Source organism: Chrysemys picta, chromosome 23 (assembly GCF_011386835.1).
Source record: "Chrysemys picta bellii isolate R12L10 chromosome 23, ASM1138683v2, whole genome shotgun sequence".
Lineage (NCBI taxonomy): Eukaryota > Metazoa > Chordata > Testudines > Emydidae > Chrysemys > Chrysemys picta.
Window position 1 is genome coordinate 14,366,048 of NC_088813.1, and position 17,896 is coordinate 14,383,943.

At 60.9% G+C, this 17,896-nt stretch overlaps 1 protein-coding gene across 9 annotated transcripts in view; it reads left to right on the forward strand.

Moving 5' to 3' along the window:
* The window catches only part of ADGRB2 (adhesion G protein-coupled receptor B2), a 153,844-nt gene that overhangs the window by 99,554 nt on the left and 36,394 nt on the right, over positions 1-17,896 (forward strand). For 6 of the 9 annotated variants that reach the window (XM_065576656.1, XM_065576657.1, XM_065576655.1 and 3 more), the window contains 5 exons: positions 692-775; positions 4,033-4,197; positions 9,789-9,953; positions 13,385-13,549; positions 17,264-17,428. In XM_065576656.1, coding sequence (XP_065432728.1) covers positions 692-775; positions 4,033-4,197; positions 9,789-9,953; positions 13,385-13,549; positions 17,264-17,428 — 744 coding nt within the window. The remainder of the gene's footprint in view (positions 1-691; positions 776-4,032; positions 4,198-9,788; positions 9,954-13,384; positions 13,550-17,263; positions 17,429-17,896) is intronic. The other 3 variants (XM_065576660.1, XM_065576663.1, XM_065576661.1) reach the window with 3 other exon arrangements.

Consider the following 17,896-nt stretch of genomic DNA (forward strand, 5'->3'; position numbering starts at 1 on the left):
GTGACGCTGCAGTGGGGGAGCAGCACCCTGTGTGGGTGATGCGGTCAGAGGCAGAGTGCAGTGACGCTGCAGCAGGGGGCAGTGCCCTGCAGCGGGGTAGTGCGGTCAGAGGCAGAGTCCAGTGATGCTGCAGCAAGGGGCAGTGCCCTGCAGTGAGGTTGGAGTCTGAGGGCGGTGTGTTGCTGTGTATTAGAGGTGCACAGGTCACTAAAGTTCCTTGGCCAGGGCAAAAGCTGACAGGAACGTTCCTCAGAGATCTGGAGGTGGCTTAGCCTTCTCCCCGCCTGTCTTCCCTTCTCCAGCCCGGCACCGAGCGCGAGGTCTGTGTGCTGGGGGAGGGAGGAGCTGGGGGGGGAAGAATTAAAGGAAGCACATAGGGCTTTGGTCTAGTGGCGAGAGCACAGGCCTGGCAGTCAGGACTCCTGGGTTCTCGTCCCAGCCCTGCCCCCTGTTCACTGTGTGACCACGGATGAATTGTGGAAATCTCTCTCTGCCTGTGTTCCTCCTGTCTGTAAAATGGGGATAATAAGACGATTCTGGCCCCCAGTCCCATGGCGTGAAGGGCCCCCGAGTGACTGGGGGTGGGGAGGATTCCCCCAGTGTAGGGCTGCTCCTGTCGGCCAGGGCACAGACACCCGCGCCCCCCCCCCCCCCCCGCTTTCTCACCAGGGTCTCACTCTCCTCCTTTCAGGCGATGATGTGGAAGAGAATCAGAAGGTGAAAACTCAGTGGCCGAGGTCGGCGGACGAACCCGGGGTTTATATGGCCCAGACAGGTAACGGTGCTGGGAGGGCGGGTTCTGTGGGTGAGGTGGTGTTTAAAACCGGGGATGGGTAGCCAGGGCGCGAGCTCCTTAGGGAGGTGCCGTGCCCTGCACAATGCTGGCCGGAGAAGCACTGGCAGCCAGTCCCTGTGGGGCATCATGTCCGGGCACACACAGGCGTGTGCTCCCCCCAGGAAATCTGGGGGAAATAGACTTGCAGCCTCCCCTGGAGGCAACAAATCTACCTGCAGGCTGGGGAAGACGTTCCAGCATCATTGGCCCTTCCCTGAGTCCTGCCAGCCCCCAAGCAAATGCAGCAGCTGCCGGTGGTGCTTGCTGGGAGTGGAAGAGGCTTGGCCCAGAGCCAAGCACTGTGGGACTTCTCTAGCCAAACGGTAGGGCCAGGGCCCCACCCAACCTGCCCCGAGGGATAGCGGGGGTTGATGATGATGATATATTTGTATTACTAGGAGTCCCAGTCAGAGACCAGGGCCCCAGTGTGCTGGGCACTGGACTGGGCTCCAGCAGGCCTGGCTTCAGTTCCCTTTTCTGCCACTGACACCCTGAGTGACCTGGCCAAGTCACCTCATCTCTCTGCACCTCGGTTTCCCATCGGCTTCTTGTATGTTCTATCCCTGTCTCACCGTGCGTATGTACAGCGCCTAGCGCAATGAGTTTGGACGGTCCCAGGGCACTACCATAATAAACATGATGAATAATAATATGGACAGCACAATGGGGCCTTGTTGTTTGGGCCCCATTGGTGGTTCTAAAAAAAGCAGGAGGCCCTGAGTTCTAATCCCAGCTCTGCCACTGACTTACTGTGTGGTCTTGTCACGTCACTCTGGGAATTAGGCACCTCAATACCTTTGAGGATCTGGGCCGCTGCCCCTCTGCCTCAGTTCCCCATGTGTAAAAACAAAAAATACCCAGGGGGCGATACTGTTTTTCTCCCTCCCTCCCAGGGCTGCGGTGAGGTATAATTAGCTCATGTCTGCACCGCTCTTCGAACATGAAAGTGCTCTCAGAATGCTAAACGTTGTAAGGCAGCCACCTCTGGGGTGGAGCAGGGGCAAAAACGACCAGCCTCAGCAGCACTCTGCAGCAGGCTACGTGTGACGGGAAGCCAGTTCTCCACCGGGCTGGCCCATAAATCAGCCCGGGGCTGATAATAGTTCTGTGCATTTTAATTAAGAAGAAAACCCTGACAGTTTAAAAACAACTGCCTGGCTTCCATTTACACGTGCCCTGCGCAGGCTCTGGAGCAGCAGCACCGGTGACGGAGATGGAGCGAGGTCCTTTGTTCCCAGCCCGTGCGCCCACTTAATTTGCTCCATGTCTGTATTTTCTTTGCACCTTCCTTAGAGGATTAAAAAAAAAAAATCTATTCATTGTTTAGTTCAAACGTATTTATTTAGCGAATTCAACTGGGTCATTTGAGCGCCTCTTGTTCCCCACTCCCTGATTGATGGGCTGTGGGCTGCTCCGTGCCTGGCAAGTTGGATGGAGCCGGAATCGGCAGGAGTGATCAGGGTGCAGTGAGTCTGGCTTGCGGATCTCGGATCCTGCCATGCCCAAGGCTTGGAGGTCGCTCCCGGCTAGGGGCCCGATCCTGTCCCTGTTGGAATCCAAGGGGGCTTTGCAGCTGGCTTTGGTAGGGGGCAGGATCAGCTTTCCCTTGCAGGACTTCCTCTGTCCCAGCTCCTGCTCGTCCTCCTGGTACCCAGGTTGGCATTAACGAGCCCTCCTCCTCCGCCAGTCAGATCAATGCCTGCCAACAGGCTGGGCCCTATGGCAGACACCTCCCGGCCCCTTTGGATCCTGTCCCCATGGAAGACAGCAGCCAAACTCTCATTGACTTTCCTGGGAGCAGGATCGGGCCCTTATTACCCTGTCTGGGTGTCTCGCTGGCTGTGAGACCTGAACAGAACCAGATGCTGAGTGAACACGCACTGAACTGTGAGTAAGTGAAAGCTCCCGGTTTGGGACTGGAACCTCTACAGCACTACAGGAGTGTTTGCAGCCCTGGCAACCCTACAATAACAAACCAGCCCTGCAGTGGTGCGGACGGCCCCAGCGCTCCTGCCGGGGAGCTTCCTAGCAACCAAGTGATGCGTATGCGCAACCCTACAATAACCAACGACTGATAGTCAACCCGATGAGCCCTGAGATACATGGATTAAAGGTGCTGCCTAGGTGCCATGGATTGTTACAGTTGCTGTAAATTGAGGGCACAGCCCCACTGTTCGCCAGCAACCCTACGACAATAAACCACTCCAGATAATACACCAGCGTGCACGTACCATGGAGTGAAACAGGAGGTGTGCCAGACCCCAGGTTGCCCTGCATCTAGTGGGCCAGATCCCCAGCTGGCGTAAGTTGGCCGAGCTCCATTGAGGTCAGCGGGCCAGACCCCCACTCAGGATTTATGCTGATTTTCACTAGCTGAGTCCACTGGCTTCAGTGACGTTACTTCGGATTGACGCCGATGGAGCTGAGAGCAGAGCCCAGGCTGTGACGAGCAGTAACAGCCCAGAATTCTATCCCCCCCTTTCATTTTTGACTGAGTACGTGAGCGCCTCGCTGGGAAGCCCGTTCCAGCCAATCTCCGCTCTCTCTGTCTCCAGCAAATAATAATCCTCTTCCCAGGCCTCCTGCCTACGTTCCCTCTTAAGTTAAACTGATATCCCTACAGCTGGCCTGGCCAATAACTTCCAACGGATCCTCCAGCGTATTAAGAGCCAGACTGTTGTAAATGTCAATATCACACCTGCTCACGGGAGAAAGAGAGATGGAGGCCTGGGCCCGCACAGCCAAACAGCTGCTGGGCCTTCCGGCCCGACCACTTTCCCAGGAACTGAGCCAGACTGGATCCGATCCGGGCCCGGCGTCCTGCTCCCGACTGGCCAGCAGCAGCTGCTTCAGAGGAATAAACCCTGCAGCTACAGGAGAACCTGCCCCCCTGGGAAATTCCCTCCTGATTCCTGTTAATTAGAACCATTAGAGGTTAGGTCAAGCCCTGGGGCAGGAGGGCTTTGATCCCATCCCAAAGCTTATTAAGCCTCCCCAATGTAAACCTGGCTTCTCTCCCTCTCCAGATAAATGCCCAGTCCCTTTATTTTTAACCCTGCTAAGCTCGGTGACCTCATGTAGCAGTGAGTTCCGCAGGCTAGTTGTGCATTGCGTGTGTGTGTGTGTCTGGCGGGGGGCGCGCTGTGTTTCGAAGGAGGCCGGCTGGCCAACGCGTGTCTCTCCCTCTCTCCCCACAGGAGACCCCGCCGCGGAGGAGTGGTCCCAGTGGAGCGTCTGCTCCCTGACGTGTGGGCAGGGCTCCCAGGTGCGCACACGCTCCTGCGTCTCGTCTCCCTACGGGACGCTGTGCAGTGGGCTGCTGCGGGAGACGCGGATATGCAATAACACCGCCACCTGCCCAGGTACAGGGGGGCAGGCAGTGAGGAGGGGGGAGTTGTGGCGCTTCGTTCCATTTCATAACGAGGGTCCCCTACCCCCACCCCTCACCCGGCTGTGCCACGGGCACAAACTGGCCCCATGGCGGTGCAGAGATGCTGCATTGCTAGGAGGAGCAAAGCCGCCCGTCCCAGGCTGCAGGGTGACCCCAGGGCTCCCAAGCTGCTCAGTGAGCACCCAACTTGCGAGGCAGGCGAGCTGTGGGGTTCAGGACCCTGATGGTGAATTGGTGGTAGGGATGGGGTGGCCCTAGGCTTCTCTGCCCTTCTTCTTGAGCTGGAGTGATGGTCTCCCTCCCCGTGGGTGACCCACCCACCCTGAGAGCTGTTCCCATCCCCCCTGGGGGAGCAGGGGCAGGATGTCCTCAGGGCCAAGGGAGAAACTCCTGTCCTTTCCTGCTCTGGGATCCACCCACTGGATCCTGGTCTCAGCTGGAGAGGGGGTGAAACGCCACTGGCTCCAGGACAGCCACTTGACCTGGGGCGTGTGAGAGCAGACCCCGGCCCTGTGGCCCCTCACGAGGGGCTGGCATGGGGCGGGGATTCTGTCCTGGGGCAGTGCAGGGTGGGCGGGGATAGTGCCTGGTCCAGTTGTCAAAGGGGATGGGGAACGGGGCTTTGAGCTGGGTCACGCTGATGTGAATCTGGAGTGACTCTGTCGCGGTCAGGAGAAGTTATTTCTCATTTACACCAGAGTAGTTAGTCCTATGGCCTGAGTGAGAGACATGCCGGGCATGCGGTGTAGCCCATATGCTGTCCCCCAGGGGACACCTCTGTAGGATTGAATGTTGGCCTCATGCACGAGGCGCTGACGTGTGTGAGTGGGATGTATTTATCGCTAACGTTACGCTGACCGGCCGGGATCTTGATATTCTAAGCCGATGATCCTGACGATGACATTGGTGCGGTGAGTTAGGTGGGTTCTCAGCCCAGCTCCGAGTGGAGACAGACACCCACAAAAAAACCATTGCGACGCTTGCGCACAGACTCAAGCAGCGCTATGGGGCCGAACTCCCTTCACCCACAGGGCAGAACCAAAGCCTGCAAGTGGGGAGTGGGGAAGGAGGCAAGCGTGCCCTGATCCTCCCCTACTGACCCTGGGCACAGACTGAAACGCCCAGGGCTGGCGACCTGGCCAAAGCGTTCAGCAATCTGCCGCCAGGTTGTCTCTCCCCGCTGCAGGCCCCCAGCAGGGAGGTAGGCATTTTAGGGTCGGAACGAGTGTTTGCCTGGGTAGAAGGAGGGATTCAATCGGGAGAGGACGGCACCTGCCTGGATCCCATAGAGATGGTGTGGGCAGTGGTATGGAAGGACGGTGCCTGTAGCCCCCGTATCCCTGGCACCGGCTTGCCTGGTTAGAGCGCAGGTAGCCAGCACGTTAAGCTGGGAGTGCTGGCTGTGCATGGCCAGCCTGTTGGGAGCAGGTTCCCTGGCTGCTGGGGACATCTCGGTGCTGTTACACTCAGGGAATGTCTACACAGCAGCCTGGAGGATGACTCCCTGCTCGGGTAGATGTACCCGGGCATGCTCTGCTCGAGTGAGCGTGCGAAAAACAGCGCTGTGTCTTGGCCGTTCGAGTACAGACCCACCCGATCCCCTGGCTACGTACTGGGCTAGCACAGCCACCACCTGGGGCGCTGTTGTCTTTGGGAGCTCAGGAGATGGGCAACTTCTCCCGAGTGGGGGTAAGTCTCCTTGCCTGGCCCAGGCCCCCTGTCCCAGCCAGCTCAGTGATCCATCTCGGCTCGGCAGGCAGGCAGCCCCTTGAACTGCCCTGAGAAGCTTCCGCTCCCACAGATGTCAGCTGAGAGCTGGGGATGCTTGGCACCACATAGGATTGGGCCCAGCGTGGCGCTGGTCTGGGGCTCCAAGGCTGGGAAGGACGCTGGGGTGAGGGGGCAGCACGAGACCCAGGCACCACTTTGGTCCCGCTGCAGCCCTGTGACTGATGTGGTGCTTGCCTGCTCAGGGGCCTTGTCCAGGCCAGCGTCTGAGGTGTCACTTTACAAGCGAGGGCCTTTAACACCTGCTAAACTGGCTGATTTACAGCCTGGGGGCTGGGGAGCCTGGCCTTTAATTCAGCCAGCCTGGCATGTGCGGCCTAGTGGGTAGAACCCTGGACTGAGATGTAGGAGACCTTCATTTTATTCCCAGCTCCGCTGCTGGGTGACCCTGGGCAAGTCACTTCCCAGCTCTCTGCCTCGGTTTCCCCCTCGATACGGTGGGGATAATGATGGGAGCTAGGGCCGAAAAGGGCTCGGTGTTATTTTTATTGTCCTCCCTAGATTGCCATATGTGTTAGCACATTTGTGCTCAGACTACGCCTTGAATGCTAGGCCAGACAGGGCCATAGCCAGCAGGGGCCTCCCCCTCTTCTCCCCTTCTGGTCCTTCCTGATCTTCCCAGTCTGATTGCCAAGTCTGGCTTCATTTCATTGCAAGGTTTTCTGTGCTAGTGAAATAAAAACCCAACCGCCTTGTCATGGGCTCGGTCCCCACAAGCAAGAGGGGGGTCACGTAGGGGCAGGGGTAGGAGCTGCTTTGAGAGTTGGCCTCTTCCTAGGCCAAGGCCTCGGTCCCAGGATGAGTTGCGAGTGGGCTCCGGGAGCCGAGGTCATTACAGGATCGGGGCCTTTGCTTCTGTGCAGCTGGATTCTCTCTCTCTGTCTAATCTGATGGTCTCATCTGGCCCCCTTTGGGAGCTTATCGGCTGTTGCAAAATGACAGCGTGGGCAGAAAGAGTCTGCTAGTGATGTCATAACACCCCTCTGCGCTCCCCAGCCGCAGACTGATGCTGGCTGTGTCCCCTCCCCCCGTCCAGGATGAGATTTTTCTCCAGGCCGAAGGCTTTTATCTCAGTGATGGCTCGGTCGCCTTCGTCTTTTCCTCATCTTCCCGGCGCTTTCAGGTTATCCCTCCGAGCGGCTGTTTGATCCTCAGAAAGCTCCGAGCTTCCCTGAGGGCTAAAGATGCTTCGCAAAGGCTTTGAAGATGGGCGAGATGTTGACATTGCAGGCAGAGCCATGGAAACGGAAAGCACAAGGGCTGCCCTCCTCCCCCGGCCCCGCCATGACATCGTGTTTCTCAGCTCATGCAGCAGTAGGAGAGCGTTGCCTCGCAGTTAGAGCTCGGCAGGCTGAGAGAGCTGCGCTTATTTCCCACGTCTGCCAGGAGCAGGAGCCAGGACTCCTGGGTTCTATTCACAGCTCTGCCACTGGCTCCCTCTGTGACCTTGGGCGAGTCACGTTGCCTCGCTGTGACTCGGTTTCCCCAACTCCCCGCTCAGGGATTTGGGAAGCTCAGTCCACCTTCACGAAATGCTTTTCGGTTCCTCCGAGCGAAGAGATGGAAGAGGCGGGAGCGTTTTTATTAGCACTGGGCACAGGCGGGGGCAAGGCAGTGAGGGAACAGCATCAGCCCCCCAAAAAATCCCATTTCTGTCTGAAAACACTGAGCCTGCTAGTCCCGGGGAACACCAGAGATCACTGCAGGGTGGGGACGTCTCTCTCTTTAGTCTAGCTTGTTTAACCTGTGCACTTTAGGCCAGTTTTTCCAAAGGGACCAGCACTCACCAGCACCCACCTGACGTCCTGGGTGAGGGATGAACAGTGCTGAGGGCTTTTGCGAATCTGACTCTGACTGCAGGTGTGGCGCCAGTGGAAACTTGGCCCTTTGCATCTAGTCGGTTTCGCTGTTTTCCCCTCCATGGTTCATCAGTTTCACCGTGGTCTATAAACATCAGTGGAGGAGCAGGAAACCCTCCTCCCCCCCCTGCCCACCAGTGCTAGGCAGGGTCCTGGGGAAGCCAGTGGGGTCCCACATGGATCCATCCACATGCATTGGATTGCAGCTGGACATTCAGATGGTTTTTCAAGGCCTTGTCTGCAGGGGAAGGTGCCACTAGCTGCACTTATTTCAGGGAACTTCTCCGGCTGGTGCTACACAGGAGGGCCGGCCAGAGGATCACAGAGGTCCCCCTTAGCCTGAGACTTTATTAATCTAAATACACCTCTACCCCGATATAACGCGACCCGATACAACACGAATTCGGATAGAACGCGGTAAAGCAGCGCTCCGGGGGGCAGGGCTGCGCGCTCCGGCGGATCAAAGCAAGTTGGATATAACGCGGTTTCACCTATAACGCGGTAAGATTTTTTGGCTCCCGAGGACAGCGTTATATCGGGGTAGAGGTGTAGGTTTTGAAACCAGTTTAGTTAAACTGAAGCAAAGCCACATGTGGATGGTCTGATTTCAGGTTATTTCGGTGCAACTAAACCTGTTCCTAATCGACTTAAGCGAAACTGGACTAGGGGCTTGCACTAAATCGGTTTCGGTTCACACCTTAGGTTAAATTAGTTTCTTGTGTAGACAGGCCTGAAGGGCGTTAGGTGCCCATTGTAACCCAGTGGGGGGCGTTTTACAGTGCCACCCCTGTGCATTGTCCACAGAGAATGTGAGTCTGTTATAGGCTCAGCTAGAGAAACTGAGGCACAGAGAGGTGAAGTGACCCCTCCCAAGGTGTATGGCAAGTCAGTGGCAGCGCTGGGAATGGAACCCAGGAGTCCTGACTTCAGCTGTGGCAGCTCATGCGGTTAGCTCAGGAGGTCCCCGGTTCGACCCCTGGTGTGGCGGCCATCACCCAAAGATCCCCTGGGCCTTGGGTTCTGCTGCTTTCCCACCATGTCATGTGTTCGTCGCTATCTTTTAATCATGCTTGGCCCCACCTCGCTGTCACCGCAGCCAAAACGCCCTTTGGAATCAGCCCTAAGGAAAAGGCCGCCTTTGGTTAACCTACTCTAGCTAGGAGGTTATACTAGGGGGTGTACGGTAATGGGGCTGGGGGTGAGACTAGGGACTGGAGGGGAGTCTGACCTGGCTGTGTGGAAGACAGACCCTAGCTCCTCCGCTGTCTCTGTGCCCCCCCTGCCACCTTAACATTTCTTACAATCTTCGAGAACGTTCCTGCCTCCCATTGTCCCCGCCCCATAAATCCAAAGTGAGGATGCTCTGTTGTAGGGGGCAGAGCCGAGTAACACCCCCCGCCCTTGGATCTGCTGGGTGGTGCAGCAAGGGGCCAGGATGGTAGGTGGTGGCTTCTGATTTGCCTGCTGAGGCCTTGGGGTGGGGGGTGGGACTTAGGGCATTTAGGCACCAACCACCCAAACCTCCACCCCGGGGAGGGAGGAGAGGTTCAGTGGTCAGAGCAGGGAAGTGGCAGTCAGGACTCCTGGGTTCTGTTCCCAGCACTGCCACTGACTCACTGTGTAGCCTTGGAGGAGTCACCTCGCCGCTCTGTGCCTCAGTTTCCCCACCCGTAGAACGAGGGTTGTGATGCCTCCCAGGCCACGGTGGGATATGAGCCCCCCGTTTCACAAGTGCTTCCAGATCTTCCACGCAGCAGCTCAGCCCTTCCCTCTGCCGTGAGGGAGCTGCTTTGGGTGCGGGCCTGCACTCCTGGGACGGAGCGCCCCCGATCCCCATCCCCCGCCATGCCGTATGCTGCGCGCGGCCCGGGCCCGGGCTGGGCCGGAGGCGTGATTGCTGTGTGCTGTATTGCAGTGCACGGCCTGTGGGAGGAGTGGTCCCCGTGGAGTCTGTGCTCCGTGACCTGCGGGCGAGGGGCCAGGACGAGAACCCGGCAGTGCGTAGCCCCGCAGCACGGCGGGAAGGCCTGCGAGGGCCCCGAGGTGCAGACTAAGCCCTGCAATATCGCAATCTGCCCTGGTTAGTAACTCGCTCCTTGGCTCTTCTCCGCGCTTTCCCGCTCGGCTTTCTTGCTTGCCTGCCTTCCCTGGCCGTCCCTCGAAGCCCACGGGTGGCCTCGCCCTTGGCAGCAGCCCCATGCCACACTCAGAAAAGGCAGCCCCCCTCCCTGGGCGGTCTCAGGGCACCTAGGCTCCAATCCTCAAAGGTATTTAGGTTCCCAACTTGGACTGAAATCAAAGGCAAAGACTTTTGATATTCTGTGCGTTAGGTTCCCATGGGAACAGCCTAGAGAGACAGATATGGAGGTCACTGTTCGTCCCCTGGCCGCCCCTCGGCTGCCGGCGCGCGGGCTCGGAGTGCAGGGAGCAGTGTGGGGGGAGGGGGCGATCGCAGGGGGGCGGACTGATGGGGCTGTGGCACGGGATGCAGGTGTGGTGCTGGAGAGGGATGATTTGGGGAGCAGACACGGCGTGCCCGTTTGTTCCCTCCCCTGAGCTAGGAGAGCGGGTTGGAAGGGGACTCGGACGGGAGATTGGTCAGAAGGAGGCCGGCGGGGTGTGACCCAGGGGAGAGAGGTGTGAGTGCGAAGGAGGCGGCTGGGGTGACTGGGGGAGGGGGTACGTGACTCCAGCTTAGACAGACAGCCCCCGCCCACATTAAAGCCCAGGTTCCCCAGCTCTGGGGCTGAACGGCCTGCGTCCAGCTCCCGACTGGGGTGACTGGGCCAGTGCCTGTGATCCGGCGGCTAGTAGCAAACGCTGCCGTCTCACTAGATGTGGCCGCTTGGCCGAGGCCCCGGCGGGCTCAGCAAGTGGCATTTCTGTGGGTACGTGGGATACACGTGACATGCACTGAGCGTCCCCAGGGGGCAGCCTTGATTCCAGCCCCTTGTGGGGAGGGGGTGAGCCCCGGGGGCTGGGGAGGAGGAACGGGAGAAGACAGGACTGTGAGACGTCTGGGTGGCGCATCGTGAGCACCCAGGGCCCTGGGACACTGGAGGAGGGAAGTGCGGGGGCAAAGGAGGGTGATGTGATGTGGCTGTAGTGAGGCACGAGATGTGGGTAGGCAGAGCTCCATGGGCAAGAATGGAGTTGTGGGATGGGCGAGGGGGAATATAGGGCAGAGTAAGGGGGATGCATGGGGCAGGTGCTGTGGGGGGTGGGGTATCAGAGAAAGGGCCCCATAGGGGCAAGAGCATACCGTGGGCCAGCTGAGATTGTAAGTAGACCCCCTCTGGGAACCGTGCCAGGCACGGGGAGGCTCTGGCAGCCAGAGCTCCCCAGCGGGCGGGGGCTGCAGGAGGATGTAGCCGAGGTGTGAAATTGCCAGCGGCCACCCCATCTGTACCTGCTGCTTTAAAGCGGGGGCAGCGTGTAGCTCTGTCAGCGGCGACTCCTGCCCACCCCGTCGCTGGCCAAGGGAAAGCAGAGGACGAGGGGTTCTCCCTTTCTGTGGAACCCCCATCTCCGTGCTGAGTCCTGACACGGCCCCTTGGGATACCTCCCGAGAGATCGGGGATGTGGGGGCTCTTCCCCCCGCACGCTGTTCATTTCTCCTGGGTGTCTCCCTAGCTCAGAAGCCCAGGGGTGGAGGTTGCTGCCCCACAGCAGGTCACTCCGGGCTCTGCCTTTGACCCAGCGTGATGGGCGGGTGTCGCCCATCTCTGTCGGGGGGAAGCTGGCGAGTAGCAGCACCAGGCAGGCTGCAGGCGGGCCGTTTGTAAGTAGCTTTGTGTCCAGGGCTAACGAGCAATTCCCTCATGGGCAGAGCTGGGCAGTGGCCTGGGCGGGGGATGGCGTGCCAGGGTGGGAACCCTCCCAGAGCTCTACGGTGCCCGCCAGGAGCCAGCAGGAGGAAATGGGGATGAGGGGAGGCAGAGACCAACTGCCCCAGCTGGTGTCGATGGGCCCTGCTCCACTGGAGTGAGTGGGCCGGATCCCCAGCTGGTGTCAAAGGGCCCTGCTCTACTGGAGTGAGTGGGCCGGATCCCCTTGCAGTCGAGTGGTGGTGGTCACACCAGCTGCGGATCTGGCCGAGAGCGCGCGCTCGCTCCCTCTCGCTCGCTCTCTCTTTTATTCAGTTATTGATTTTGCGGCAGCAGGTTACCAGTTGACTCTTTCCTGCCCTGTTGGGCGGCTGACGGGCCAGACAGGCTGCGACCAGCCGTGGGGTGGGGGAATAGCTGTGTTATCCCGACAGGGGCCTGGGGCGCATCGAGAGCGATGGGGAGGAAATGTATTCGCTTGTTTCTGAGCCTGCACGCTGCCCCGTGTAGGAGCCAGGCCTGTCTCCCAGATCCATCCCCCGGGCTGCCTGTCCCCGGGGCCATCCCTGAGCCCCGCATTAGTTAGTTTCTCCCTCCTTCCCGCTCCCAGTGAGCTCCGCTGCATTTCCATGGCGATGGTTTTAGGACACTGGTGGGGCCAGGGGCGGGGAGTTCAGTGCTCACCTCAGCCAGGAGGCGGACGGGGGCCTAGATAACCTGTGGGGGCTCCTGCAGAGCCAGCCTGCTGCTCCTGGAGCTCCTGGAGCTCCCCTGCATGGACACCCATGGAAAGATCCAGGCTGGCTCGGAGCTCGTGCAGCCGCTGGGAAGCCAGTGCAGGCGGCTATGGAGTGGAAGAAGTCGCAGCTGCTCTGCGCCCCCAGCAAGGTCCCTGCTAAGGGCTAGCGGGAGGATTCATTGCTCATCTGGTGTGGGGGGGCGTAGTCAGGGCAGGATCCTTCCGCTCTCTTGATGCACCTCAGCTCTGCCGTGCTGCTCACGCATCTCAGCCCGGGGTCCCCGGGCACAGCTGTGCTGATGCCCACAGACACCCCCCTACCTGCCCTCCACGTTTCCTGGAAAGAAACTGCTGGGAGCAGGCTGAACCGTGCCGTCGCCTGCTATCCACTGAGCTGCTGCAGCAGGACCACTCATGGGGCTAAGGCAGATAGTCCCCCTGCAACATGTGCCCCCCATGGCTGCTGGGAGAGCCTTGTACCATCTCGCCACAAGCGCCAGAGCCCCACAGCAGGAGCAGCAGGTGGTTACCCGGCAGCACTTGGCAGAGCGGTAGCATCGTTGGTACATGGGGAACAGTAGCCACCACCCCTGCTCTTCAGAGTCCTGGTGACACCTGCCTGGGCGGCACTGCTGTAACCACTGCAGGGAGGCAGGATGCGAACCCAGAACCCTGAGCACCACAACACAGGCAGCTAGCGTTTCAGCTCTAGGCGCAGCTGTTAGCTGGCGGCAGTAGTAGGCTGTTACCCTCTAACTGGCCAGCCGCTAGAGGGGGACGTGATGCACACTTTGCCAATGTGTTGCCGAAGCCCATAACTGGATAGGGGCGGACGAGGTTTGGGCCCGGATCTGGAAACCGGGGCCATGAGGAATTTCCCCTGCCCCCCATCCCCCTAGCTCCTGTTTGCACTAACCACCTTCTCTCCTGTGCTCTCCCCTGCAGTGGAAGGTCAGTGGCTGGAGTGGGGCTCGTGGAGCCGGTGCTCGGTGTCGTGTTCCAACGGGACCCAGCAGCGCACGCGCAAATGCAGCGTCTCGGGCCACGGCTGGGCGGAGTGCAAAGGAGCCCACGCCGACGCCAGGGAGTGCACCAGCCCTGACTGCCCAAGTAAGGCTCCCGCGTGCTGTGTGGGGGTGGGGGGCTCGGGCGGAGCTGGGACAGGCCCTGGGGCGGGCGTCAGAGCTCAGAGAGGTTGGGGACATGGTGCTGGGCATTGCTCTGGCGCAGACCAGGCCACATGTGGCAGGTGCTGGCATGTTGGGGCCCAACGCCTGCACAGGGACTCTAGGGGGAGAGCAGGAGCACCTCTGGGAGGGTAAATGCCCCCTTGCAGTAACTGGGTGTGAGCAGTGGTGCCGTGTCGGGGGTGGGGTCCCTGTGTGTCGCTATGGGTGTGAGTGGCGGTGTGGCGTTGGGAGGTCCCCGTGCGTTGCAGGGTGTGTGAGCGGCAGTGACACATCGGGGGGTGTCCCCGTGTATCGCTCTGGGTGTGAGCAATGGTGCCATGTCGGGGGATCCCCGTGCGTCGCAGGGTGTGTGAGCGGCAGTGACACATCGGGGGTGGGGTCCCTGTGTGTCGCTCTGAGTGTGAGTAGTGGTGCCATGTTGGGAGGTCCCCGTGCATTCTGGTGGATGTCAGTGTCAGTGCCCTGTTGGGGGCGGGGGGTCCCCGTGTGTCGCTATGGGTGTGAGCGGTGGTGCCAAGCCTGTGTGGGGGGATCCTTGTGTGTCACTGTGGGTGTGAGCGGCGGTGCGGTGTCAAGGGGCGGGGATCCCCGTGCGTCGCTGTGGGTGTGAGCAGCGATGCTGCAGCAGAAGATCCCTGTGCATTGCCGTGGGTGTGAGCGGCGTTGCTACCCCAGGGTAGGGGGATCCCGGTGCATCGCTGTTGGTGTGAGCGGCGGTGCCATGGCGGGAGATCCCCATGCGTCACTATGTGTGTGAGAGGTAGTGCCATGTCTGGGGATCCCCGTGCGTCACTATGGGTGTGAGAGGCCGTGCCATGTCGGGGGATCCCCATGCGTCACTATGCGTGTGAGCGGCAGTGCCGGGTAGGGGGATCCCCGTGCGTCGCTATGGGTTTGAGCGGCGGTGCCATGTCGGGGGATCCCCATGCGTCACTATGCGTGTGAGCGGCAGTGCCGGGTAGGGGGATCCCCGTGCGTCGCTATGGGTTTGAGCGGCGGTGCCATGTCGGGGGATCCCCATGCGTCGCTATGGGTGTGAGCAGCGGTGCCATGTCGGGGGATCCCCGTGCGTCACTGTGCGTGTGAGCGGCAGTGCCGGGTAGGGGGATCCCCGTGCATCACTATGGGTGTGAGCAGCGTGCCATGTCGGGGGATCCCCGTGCGTCACTATGGGTGTGAGCGGTGATGCTACGCTGGGGTCGGGGGATCCCTGTGCCCTCGCACTTGGCGTGGCTTGCTCAGTGAGTTGGGGTTTGATCAGTGCTGAGCCGCCCCCAGCTGATGTGCAGTGGGAGGAGCTGGTGCTGCCCCCAGCTGCCTGACCCCTCTGTGCAGCGTGGCCTGTCTCCGGGATCCAGGTTTGCGTGGGGCACGCTATGGAGTGGGCTCTGTCCTGCTCCCCGAGCCAGGTGGCGGTTGCAGTCCTGGGTCTCTGAGCCCGGTCTCAGCTGCTCTCTCGGGATCTCTGCATCCAGGAGCTCTGGCTGTCCCTCCTAGCCTGTGGCCACCGCAGCAGCTGGCATCTCTGCTCCATGGCAGGCGCCGGGCTGGGGCCCAGACTCGGCGTAAACACCTTTAAACTGAGCCGCAGACAGGCCCCGTGAACCCGTCTGGGGCGCCAGCTGCGCTCCATAGGAACGCTAATCCCCGAGTAGCGGGCATGGAACTGCCCGTCAGCAGGCGACAGTGACAGATGGGCCCCGGCTGCCTCTCCCCACCATAGAGCTAATCTGTCAGCTTTTAGGAGAGCTAAAGCAGAGGAGCTGGGGGAAGGGTACGTCCAGAGCTGGGGGCACCGTCTCCTGGGCGCTAGGGGCTCCCGCTCGTGAGCTGAGCTCAGACACACTGCCATGGTGCTACACGCTCACATGTGCTTCCCCAGTGCTTGAGCGTCCGTGATCTGTGCCCCGGGATGGTGGGGAGGCTGCAGGGCCCTGGGTGGGGATCGCTGCCCTTCATCGCCTGCTCGCTTGGTGACGGTTGCGGCTCCCCGCTGGGCTCGAGCGCTAGCCCCGTGGCACAGCGGAGTCGTGGGCCTGCCGTGGGGCCGTGGCTCCCAGAGAGACGGGGGTGCACAAGCGTCTGTGCGAGTGCTCGCGTTGGCACCGGGAGCTAGCTGGCCTGCGTGCACTGACTCGGGACGCAGCTCTGGGAATGCGGCCGTGCACGAGCACTTCCAGCAGCATCGGGAACTGAGCACGTAGGCATGAACCTTCGCCACCGCTCATGCACGCACACAGGGGCAGATGCCCTGCCGAGGCCCCGTGGCTGGTCAGTTGCTGCCAGGATCCAGCACACATCCCAGGGAGTGTGCACAAGCGGGCACTAGCACAGGGTGGAGCTGGCTCATAGACTCACATGCGCACGGAGCGGCGCCAAGGACCTTTCCCGAACCTTGGTGGCCCTTCAGTGCTGAGGATGGGGCCTGCACCTGACAGCCAGCGCGGGGCGAGCAGGTCTGCGCGAGGCGGCCCCGGGATGGGGGTGGACAGGTCTCCTGATCCTTCCCCCATCCCCAGTCAGTCCCGGCCCCTCGGGTGGGTCCAGCCAGGCCCTGTGCACCCAGCCCTCGAGGGAGGGCGGGTGTTAGGCCCACTGCAAAGCGATGGCAGTCGCTGTCACGCGCCTGCTGACCTTTAAATGTCACTTGGCTGCCGTGAGCTGCCTGGAAAGGTCGGGGGCGCCGGCTCCTGGCAGGTCACGTGGCTCATCCAGGCTGCTGGGCCGCCTTGGCGGAGGGGGGAGAGAACATCTGAGGAGGGGCTCCTCCCTGGCAGAGACTGGAGCCAGGTGGCTGAGCCCCCCCAGGGTCCGAGATCAGCGTGCGGTGCTGCAAACCTGCCGCTCTCTGGGCCAGTTCGAAGGGCGCCCGCTCCCCTTCCTGGATCTGGGTGCGAGTGGCAAGGCCGGGCGGCGTGACCCAACAGCTGGTGCACTGGGCTAGGAGGCAGGAAGCCTGGCTTGTTCCCCGCCTCTGCTGAGAGTCCCGGGGCGCGTCGTTTCCCTGCTCCATGCCTCGGTTTCCCCATCTATACAAGGTTGGCAGCGATACTGACCCACCGTTGTGCATTGCCGGGAAGCCAATGCCTCGAACCTCGCCGGTGTCTTCCTGGACTCTGCGGTGGCACTGGACTCTGACCCATTGGGGTGGGGGTTGCCCAGCCCTGCGGGGGTGCCACAAATGGACTGAATAAGGGAGCATCAGGAGGGGAAGCAGGGGGGTTGGGGAGCTGTGTAGGGGCTGGAGCCCTGCACACAGGGGCCTAGCAGTGGGCAGAGGGGGTCCTGCGGAGGGCAGGCGGGCTCTGTCTGGGCTCCCTGGATTGGCAGGCAGAGGGTGGGAGTGTGGGTCTGGGGGGGGCAGGTGTGTTGGGGCTGAAAGGACAGGAATACCGGGGGTGGCACTAATTAGCCAAGGACACCCTGGGACACGAGGGGACATTTGTCTCGTTTGGTTGAAACGAGGCTGAAACGATTGATTAATGGGTTTAATAATCTGTAGAATATTTGATTAAAGTCATTCTGAGCTGGCGCGGCCGTGTCCCGGTCTCTGGCAGTCTCTCTTGCTCGTCTGTCTGGTCCCCCACGCCGCCCGGAGCAGGGCCCTAATGCGCGTCTCTTGCTCCCCCGGCAGCCGATGGCAAGTGGGGCCCGTGGAACCACTGGAGCTTGTGCTCCAAGACGTGCGACACGGGCTGGCAGAGACGTTTCCGGATGTGCCAGGGCACGGGCATGCAAGGCTACCCGTGTGAGGGCTCCGGAGAGGAGGTCAAGACGTGCAACGAGAAGAAGTGCCCAGGTACTTGGCGGAGAGTCTGCCGACCCCTGCTCAGCCTCCAGCCCAGCACGCGGGCTCCCCCGCCTCGGCCTGTCACCGCGATGGGACCCAGGGACTCTGCCTCCCTCTGGCCAGCTGGTTTGATACCTTTCCGTCCATCCAGCTCCTCCTCCTCCTCCTGTCCTGCCCTGACACCCACCCAGCCAGCCATCCGTCTGTCCTTCCACCCACCTGCGCTCCCTCTAGGCGTCTGTCCTTCTCCCTACCCACCTTCTGACCGTCCTTCCACCCACCTGCTGTCTCTCTGTCCGTCCGTCCTTCCACCCACCTGCTGTCTCTCTGTCCGTCCGTCCTTCCACCCACCTGCTGTCTCCCTGTCCGTCCGTCCTTCCACCCGCCTGCTGTCTCTCTGTCCGTCCGTCCTTCCACCCGCCTGCTGTCTCTCTGTCCGTCCGTCCTTCCACCCGCCTGCTGTCCCTCTGTCTGCCT